We start from the raw sequence: 9,146 nt of genomic DNA on the forward strand, positions 1-9,146 counted from the left end.
ACTCTTGCTAAGTATCACCAATTTATTAGAAAAAAATCAGGAGACTTCAGTCCCTCTGAACCTCGACTGACTCTGTGATTTTTCTCTTATGAATTGTTGATAATTAACCATGCAACTCTTTTCAAACCCTGTGCTCATTAATGATCAGCCTCATATGAAACTGTATTAACCTGACAGGAAATATAAAAAGGTGTTTTTACTAAAAGACAAACTTTACTGTCAGACTTCTCTTCATGAAGAAAACGAGAACAAACGGGGAAACTAACAGGAGGAATAACTGATCAGGGATATATATTCTATCTATGATATTAGACTATTACTCTATTTCATTAGACAGTGAATCTGCCAAAAACAATCAGATATAACATAATCCACCCTCTGTTATATTGAATTTATGATTTTGCGATCAGTATATTGTTTTTAAAATTCACATCAAACACTTTTCAATCTCAGCTCATCACACACAGACTGTTTAGAAACCGACGGATGTTTATGATCTGTTTCAGGGCACCCTTAGTGACTGTTTTAAGGTCCCTCTTTTCTCTGTTATTAAACTCAGCTGATGTTAAGTTTCGGTGAAGTCCGAGCCGCTGCAGAATCCAATCTGTGAGTGATATTTGATAAGGGGGCGTGTCTGTCAGAGAAAAGACTTCCGCAAAGTCTGCTCTCATGTTTCCTCGATTATACCTCCTCGGATCAGTCTCCTCTCTCCTCTCTCCTCTCTCCTCTCTCCTCTCTCCTCTCTCCTCCAGCAGCGTTTAGAGCTTTGGGACGCAAGTTAAAATGGCGCGTCAGTAAGTACTTCCGGTTCGACCGAGGAGCGAGGAGACTGCAGTCTAGAGCTTTGAGATGCACCCTGTGTTAAGGGACCAGTCCAACTTGTTGTCCAGGTGTACACCTAGATATTTGTAGGTTGGCACCACCTCGATGTCCACCCCTTGAATGTTAACTAGCTGATGGCAGAGCCTGGATCTTCAGAAATTTACCATCATTTCCTTTGTCTTTGAGGAGTTCAGTAGGAGGCAGTTTTTGTGACTCCAGTCACTGAAGGCTTTTGTCAGATCCCTGTATTCAGATTCCTGTGCATTCTGGATACACGCCATTATTATCAAATGTTACCATTTCCAATATGGTAACTGCAGATGATAGGCTTCAAAGCTTCTTCAGAAACAAATGGGTGACGTTACAAAGACCACATCCATGTACTATAAGGTTTGTGGTTGGGCCTTATGTTTGTGCTGCGGCGGCCATTTTGTTCAGATAGTTGCTAGGCAGTGAATAGACATCAAAGGCACTATGATGTCATATACCTGACTATGAGGTCACAATTGACAAAGCTTTAAACCAGAAAGAGAAGATACAAGATATACTTTATTTGCTCCCCCCTTTATTAAGAGTGCACAGTCTTTACTTCAAGCTAGTCTACATTCCAGACACTGAGTCCACTAAGAATCATAATGGAAAACAGCCAACCCAGCCAGAGTTTCACTCAGACACCAGCTACCCTGAGAGCTGAGACAGAAGCCCCAAAGGAGGAGAAGATGGACAACTCAGCTGCTGTACCAGGGCGACCTGTGGCAAAGCAGGTGGAGGCCCTGGAGAAAGAGTGCTTCACCAGAGTACAAAGGGAAAGGGATCATATCAAGGAGAACCAAGAGCTCAGAGATCATGTTGATTCCCTGAAAAACCAGCTAGAGGCTAAAAACCAGGAGGTGAATGCCCTGCAGGAAGAGTGTTTGAGCAGAGAATTAGGAGAAAGTATTAATAGCAGAGAGATGCAAGAGCTCAAAATTCTTGTTGCATCTAAAAACAACGAGCTACAGGCTGAACAACTGAGGGCTGATGAACTCCAAAAAGAAAAGGAGGAGTTGAAAAGAAAGCTTCAAGAGAGAGACAGTCAAGACCTGGAACCAGTTGAGAGGCTGGAGCAGGAGTTGAGGGTCCTGTACGAAGAGCTCTCCAGCAGAGAATCAAGCGAAATGGGTCATAACAAGGAGAAGCAAGAGCTCAGAGAGCTTGTTGCTTCTCAAAACAAAAATGTACAGGCTGAACAAGAGAGGGCTGATGAACTCCAAAAACAACAGGAGGACTTAAAGAGAAGGTTTCAAGAGACAGACAGTAAAAACCTGGAGCAAATTAAGAGGCTGAAGCAGGAGGTGAAGGTCCTCAAGGAAGAGCGCTCCAGCAGAGAATCAAGCGAAAGTTGTCATAGAGTGGAGATGAAAGAGCTCCAACATCGTGTTGAATACCTGAAAAAAAAGCTACAGGATGAACAGAAAGAAAAGGAAGAATTGAAGAGTAAGCTTCAAGAGAGAGACCATCAAGACCTGGAACAATTTGAGAGGCTGAAGCAGACGGTGAACACCCTGCAGGAAAAGTGGTCGAGCAGTGTACTAAGGGAAAGTGGTCATAAATGGGAGATGCAAAAGCTCCAAGATCGTGTTGAATCCCTGGAAAAACTGCTACAGGAAGAACAGACACAAAAGGAGTATTTGGAGAGTAAGCTTCAGGAGAGAAACCAGAAAGACCTGGAAAATGTTAAGATGCTGACACAGGAGGTGAACACCCTGCAGGCAGAGCGCATTAACAGTGAATTAAGGGACAGGGGTCATAGAGTGGAGATAAAAGAGCTCCAAAATATTGTTGAATCTCTGAAAAAACAGCTACAGGATGACCAGAAAGAAAAGGAAGAATTGAAGAGTAAGCTTCAAGAGAGAGACCATCAAGACCTGGAACAATTTGAGAGGCTGAAGCAGACGGTGAACACCCTGCAGGAAAAGTGGTCGAGCAGTGTACTAAGGGAAAGTGGTCATGAATGGGAGATGCAAAAGCTCCAAGCTCTTGTTATATCTATGAAAAGAAAGCTACAGGATGAACAGACACAAAAGGAGGAATTTAAGAGAAGGCTTCAAGAGAGAAACCAGAAAGACCTGGAAAATGTTAAGATGCTGACACAGGAGGTGAACACCCTGCAGGCAGAGCGCATTAACAGTGAATTAAGGGACAGGTGTCATAGAGTGGAGATAAAAGAGCTCCAAAATATTGTTGAATCTCTGAAAAAACAGCTACAGGATGACCAGAAAGAAAAGGAGGAATTGAAGAGTAAGCTTCAAAAGACACACCATGAAAACCTGGAAAATGTTAAGAGGCTGGAGCAGGAGTTGAAGGTCCTGGAGGAAGAGTCCTCGATCAGAGAATTAAGGGAAGAGGGACATAACATGGAGATGCAAGAGCTCCAAGATCGTGTTCAATCCCTGGAAAAACAGCTACAGGCTGAACAGCTGAGAGCTGACGAAATCCAAAAAGAACAGAGGGAATTGAAGAGTACGCTTCAAGAGAAAGACAGACAAGACCTGGAACAAGTTAAGAGACTGGAGCAAGAGCTGAGGGTCCTGAAAGAAGAGCGCTCCAACAGAGAATCAAGGGAAATGCGGCATAACACGGAGAAGCAAGAGCTCAGAGGTATTGTAGCATCTCAAAACAACATGCTACAGTCTGAGGTGTTAAGGGGTAAGAACTTGCAGGCACAACTGGATGAGGAAAGACATCTGCACCATGAAGTGTTCTACAAAGCTTGTAATCAGATTGAGAGTCGGAACAGAAAAGTAGCTCATCTGCAGCAGGAGCTCAAGGAGCAGCAGGAAGAGACCCGAAGTAAAGAAACGGACTTTAAGAACCAGCTGCAAGAAAAGACCAGAAGCTGCATGGAGATGGCCTCCAAACTAAAGGATCAGGAGGAGTACATGGAGCAAGTGTCGGCGTTTCTATGTAAGAAAAAGGAAGAGCCCCCCCGTACAGACAACATCCAAGTCAACACTCCAAACATGGTGCAGGAGACATCTGAGCCCATCCAGAGATCACCTGAGGGGGCCGAGGGAACACCGAAGATGGAGAAGGCCTCCTGGTGGACGAGGTTAAAAAAGGGTGTGACTCTTCACAGGCGCCACAAATAAAAACATCAGAGTCAGTAAGGGTTTTCTCCGGGAACCTCCGGTTTCATCCCATCATAGACATTTTGAAAGAACTTTATTCAGCATAGATTATTAAAAATGTCAATAAAAAAAATAAAAATAAAACTATAAGTCTTTGCATTCAAATGATTTGTGTTCACTGTAAAACCTGGCAAGTTAGTTCAACTTAAACTGTTTGAGGAAAGCGATTGCCTTGAACTAATCAAGTTGCATGAACTCAATATAAATGACCAATGTCTGATCCAACTTAAAGTGTTTATTAGGCTGAATGCTTAACATCAATAAATACAAAACATTTCAATCTTCATTTCAAGTAGTCATTTACGCAGCTTTACTTCTGTTTATTTTAAACATGCCATTTCTTTATGGCAGTATAAACACTACAAAAAACAGGCACAATAATTAACTCATTTCAACAGCAACTAAACACATACACTGGAAAAAATGCCCCTCCAAAAACAAGAAAAAAACCTTATTTCAAAAAATCTGCCAATAGAACAAGAGAAAATTTGCTTGGTGAGATTTCTTAAAATAAGACGTAATATTTAGAAAACTGTGGTCTTCAAATTAGCAGGGAAAACTTTTTTTAAGCAATATTTTACCAGTGTTTTAAAGCTTAGTGTTTGTCTTAAATCAAGATTTTTCGTCTTCTACAAATAAGATCTCAGCTTGAAAAATGTCTGAAATGTAAAATAAACTTTGTTTCTTCTAAATTAAAACTCAAAACAAGATCATTTGAAGATTGTTTTCCTTAAGATATTTAAGATGCATCGTCTTAAAACAAGTCCCTCTATCTTGCTCAAATGTTACTTGTTAAGTAAATTTATCTTAAATCAAGTGGGAGAAGACATTAAGACTGAAAATGAGACAACTTCACTTGGTAAGATTTTGAGTTTTTGCAGTGTAGCCGTTAAAAGGAAGAAAGTGTGACTCTTTGATTCAGTGGATGTTGCTCTTGAGCACCAGCATTAAACCAAAACAAACTGCTGTTTGGAGGCACCTCCGACACACTGAAGCCTCCGCTCTCCTCCAGAGACACAACTCCAGCAACTTCAGGTGTTCGCACAAGCAACTATCCCGTGAAGTATGTGAATGGGACAACAAAACAATAGCTTGAAAAGTCAAAATCCTGCACACTCTTGCTAAGTATCACCAATTTATTAGAAAAAAATCAGGAGACTTCAGTCCCTCTGAACCTCGACTGACTCTGTGATTTTTCTCTTATGAATTGTTGATAATTAGCAGGAGTAGTGTTCAGGATTTTTACTTTTCAAGGAACTAAGTATCAGGAACATGAAAAACAACAAAGATGCTGATCATTTACTCCAGCTCATTTCTCAGTGCCTGCAACTTTGGTTTGAGCTGCTTTCAGCCTTCATCAAGATTAAGAGAATAGAATAGAGAAACGTTACGAGGGTTAAGAGAACGGATCTCAAATTAGATGTTTTCCTTTGTGAGATCCCGCTTTTAAATCAACGCAAACAAGAATGCACAATACAGGTCTCTCATGATCACAGAAGTGTACGGTCGCTCTAGGAGGGACAAAAAAGGGAGAGAGACTTCTTCTACTTACTACTTCAGCTCTTGCAAAGACGATGGGCAGGCCAAAGGCTGAAATGACGATTCCCGTTGTGAGGAAGATGGCCAGCTCTTTGCAGGCGTTACTTGCAGAGTCTGTGTCATCAGCCACCCTCCGTGAGATGCAGTACGGGATGGGGGAGAGGATGTAGAAGAAAAGGAGGAACAAAGGCCAGTATTTGCTGCAGAGAGAGGAGGGAAAAGACGGAGGTAAGTTATCACACTTACTGTGAGATGTTGCAGACACTTGGTCATTGGCCACGGTTACATGATGTTTTTTAATTCTGAATTAAATAATTCCGAATTAAAGTTTTCTCCTTCGTGTTTACATGGAAATAGTAATTCCGAATTGAGGTTTACATGGAAAACACGTTTAATTGTTTTTATTTAATTCCTCTTAAGGTCTGGGGGTTGGGAAGGGTTCTGGTTGGACAGGGGCGGGCGTGACGTAATTACGTTTACCGGAAGAAAACAGACTCCAGTTCCTGCTTCTTTCATTTTCGGTTACAACATGGAAGACCACACAATAAGTTCGAATTTCGCTTTGATTTTGACTATAGTTTTTAAAAAGCAGCTCGACACAAACGTACTGCTTCACTTTTGTCAGCTGAGGAGGAGAAGAGAGATAGACGACCGGAGATGGGAGGCGGAAGACCGGACTGTGGCGATTCAAAGCCGGTTAGTGCAACGGCTGCTCTACCTCAGCCTGAAATATGAGCCCGCCAGCGTGGAATATGTGCGTCATCGCGACGGGACAAGTGAACGAGCATGCTGACGAGCATGATCACTTCAGATCTGAGTCTGTTTGTTCAAAACCTTCATGTTTTTTCTCATAATGACGTTTTGCATTGGCTCTTTTAAAAGGTGACATATCATGCAAAATCGACTTTTTAATGGTTCTCTACCTGAAATATGTGTCCCTGGCATGTCTACAAACCCCCTGAAAATGAAACAAATCCATTCTGCCCCTGTTCTGATTTCTCCACCTTTCTGTAAATGTGTGCTGAAACGAGCCGTTTCAGTTTTCAGTGTTTTTCATACGTCACAACGCCATCCGGTCTGTAACAGGAAGTCAGAGCTCGGAGCTTGTTCAGCCCATAGACTGTATAAAATACAACTCAACCCCTCCTCTGTTTTTCATTCCCTGCACACGTGTGTGCTAACAAGGAGCTTAGGAGGGAGGCATGCTAGTTGTAGGCTGTCTTAATAAACACAAAAGGTCTGTTTTACTCCCCACGTCTGCAGATTTGAAGATCTAGTGGATGATTTTTATTTATCATGGAAAAGTGCTAGCGCTAGTTAGCATAGCCACATAGCTACATGTTGGTAGCTGTGTACCAAGACACATGTTGACATACTGATAAATAAAACAACAAGAAACACTAAATCTGTGACCAATGGTTCAGAAAGGTCCTGCTACAGGCGCCTCTCCATCAGGATCAGATTCTGGATCAGATTCAGAGGGTTGAAGTAACGTGGGTCTGTGAGCAGCCGTGTATATTCAGCCAACATGTAAACATTAGATCAACGTGCTGGACAGCCGAGGCCACACCCACTTCCTGAGGGGGCGTGGTCAGAGAGCTCATGCTCATTTAAAGGCACAGACACAGAAAACAGCCTGTTCTGAGCAGGGCTGAAAAAGAGGGGTTTACAGGCATGCCAAAATCTGATTTCAAAGTGCTTTTTTGCGCATAAACTTTAAAGAAATGTTTTGGGGACCTCTTAGACCAATATATGTTGATGAAAAAGAGCATAATATGTCACCTTTAAAGGTGTGATAAAGTCCATGTCATAAAAATCTCTCTCCTGTCAAACACTCAAAGTTGGAAACCCTGGTTTAAATATTTGTTTCAAAAGTTGACAGTCCGGTATTATTAAATGCAGATACAGTATATCACACTACATAGTTAGACATTATGATGTTTCAGACCTTTGCTTCAAGAAATGTTCCCTAACTGGACCTCTTGTGATTTTAGTTGAATACCCCTGGTATAGAGGGTCAGGACTCAGGGGGAGTTATAGGGACTACTTTCTGCCTTCAAGCAAGTTAATCCCGCCGTGCTTTCACACCTGTATCTAAAGCTGTAATGGGATCATCTGAGCTGCGTGTCAGTGAGTGTGAACAGTGTTTTTACACACACATTATCAGGCTCTCATGGAGTGTGGTGCTGGTACTTACTCGTACACAGGGAGGGCACATCCTAGCATGAGGAACATGAGGCCAATGGCCCCTCCAAAAGATAGGCTAATGAGAGCTGCAAAAACAGACAGACAGACAGACAGACAGAGAGGACATCAACATGGACTTCTTTTTTGTGTATGCACATCTCATCTCTCAAAACATGCAAGTGTTCATCCCTCATTATTCAGAAGCTGGGCCCCTGGCTGCTGAGGCTGTCATGTGATGAATCAGCTGATTTCACGTGTAACAGCCACATCAGCCATTAAGAGAGCATGTTACATGTTAATGGATATACAGTCAGTGCAGCTGCTGTTAACTGCTTGTTAGCATCATTTAATCCATCAGCTGAGTCTCAGGAAGCACAGACAGAGTGATTACTGGAGTCAAGGTGCAGCTAGCTTAGCATTATAACGGTCTGCTATACTGTGGAAAGGGTGTGACATGTATAAAGCATCATAATTAAACGTTACATGGTTGCAGTGTGTTAACTAGTTTGGATTTATAGGCATTACATTGTGAGTAAGAGGGATGAAGGGTGTTGAGCTAATGCTAACTGTACAGGCTGGCCTGTCGGCTTCACGGACCCGTTAGCTAGCTGGACGTGACAAACACACGCATCCGTTTCAGTCATGTTTCTCCTGCAGTGGTTTAAAGTCACCATTTTAAAAAAAGGATTCATACAAAGGGTCTGAAGTGGAAGGGTCCTACCTTTGATTCCAGCCATCTCATACCCAAACTAAAATGTAAAAGTATTATCAGAAGCATATCTTAAGTTAAAAATCTGATTAGAATCAGACAAATAAATAACACTTTAGATATTGTTTAAAAATCATTGTTTTTTTATTAAAATGTAAAAACCTTGGAATAAATGTTTTAGAAATATATTCAATCAATCTTTATTTATATAGCACCCTTCATACAAATCAAATGCAACCGAAAGTGCTTTACAGTGATTGAAAAACAAGAAAGAAGCAGAAATAAAACAAAGGCAAGACATATTAGGGGAAAATTATAATAATAAGAAAAATAGTAATTATACAAATTAAAAATAGGAACATAAAATCAAATAAAATAGAGACCAATGCACACCAAAAATAAAATATGTGTAATTAAAATAAGTGAAAGCATCAAAATTAAAAATACAAATAGTTAAAATAAGTAGATTTAAAAATAAATAAATAAAACTAAGGCTAAAAATATCAATAAAACTGAGTAGATAAATAAAAATATAATAAATTAATACATAAAATAGAATAAGATAACAGTTAAAATTACTAAAATAATAAAGCAGCATTTAAATCAATATTATAGTAAAAGGTAGGTAATAAAATTGTTAAACCCTACATAAAAGCCAGACTGAATAAATACGTTTAAAATAAGGTAGCGTTGACAAGATCAGATGAATACAATAAATA

At 40.7% G+C, this 9,146-nt stretch overlaps 2 protein-coding genes across 2 annotated transcripts in view; one reads left to right on the forward strand and one right to left on the reverse strand.

Moving 5' to 3' along the window:
• The window catches only part of LOC117817031 (leptin receptor overlapping transcript-like 1), a 762,389-nt gene extending 753,934 nt beyond the window's left edge, over positions 1-8,455 (reverse strand). Inside the window, exons 1-3 of the mRNA XM_034689478.1 lie at positions 8,440-8,455; positions 7,729-7,804; positions 5,545-5,731 (exon numbers count right to left, since the gene is read on the reverse strand). Coding sequence (XP_034545369.1) covers positions 5,545-5,731; positions 7,729-7,804; positions 8,440-8,455 — 279 coding nt within the window. The remainder of the gene's footprint in view (positions 1-5,544; positions 5,732-7,728; positions 7,805-8,439) is intronic.
• Positions 1,168-4,097, forward strand: LOC117817014 (trichohyalin-like). The gene has a single exon (XM_034689454.1). The coding sequence runs from the start codon at positions 1,458-1,460 to the stop codon at positions 3,951-3,953; it is 2,496 nt and encodes an 831-aa protein (XP_034545345.1). The 5' UTR covers positions 1,168-1,457; the 3' UTR covers positions 3,954-4,097.
• Positions 8,456-9,146: the final 691 nt, after the last annotated feature.

The sequence above is a fragment of the Notolabrus celidotus genome, chromosome 8, assembly GCF_009762535.1.
Source record: "Notolabrus celidotus isolate fNotCel1 chromosome 8, fNotCel1.pri, whole genome shotgun sequence".
Lineage (NCBI taxonomy): Eukaryota > Metazoa > Chordata > Actinopteri > Labriformes > Labridae > Notolabrus > Notolabrus celidotus.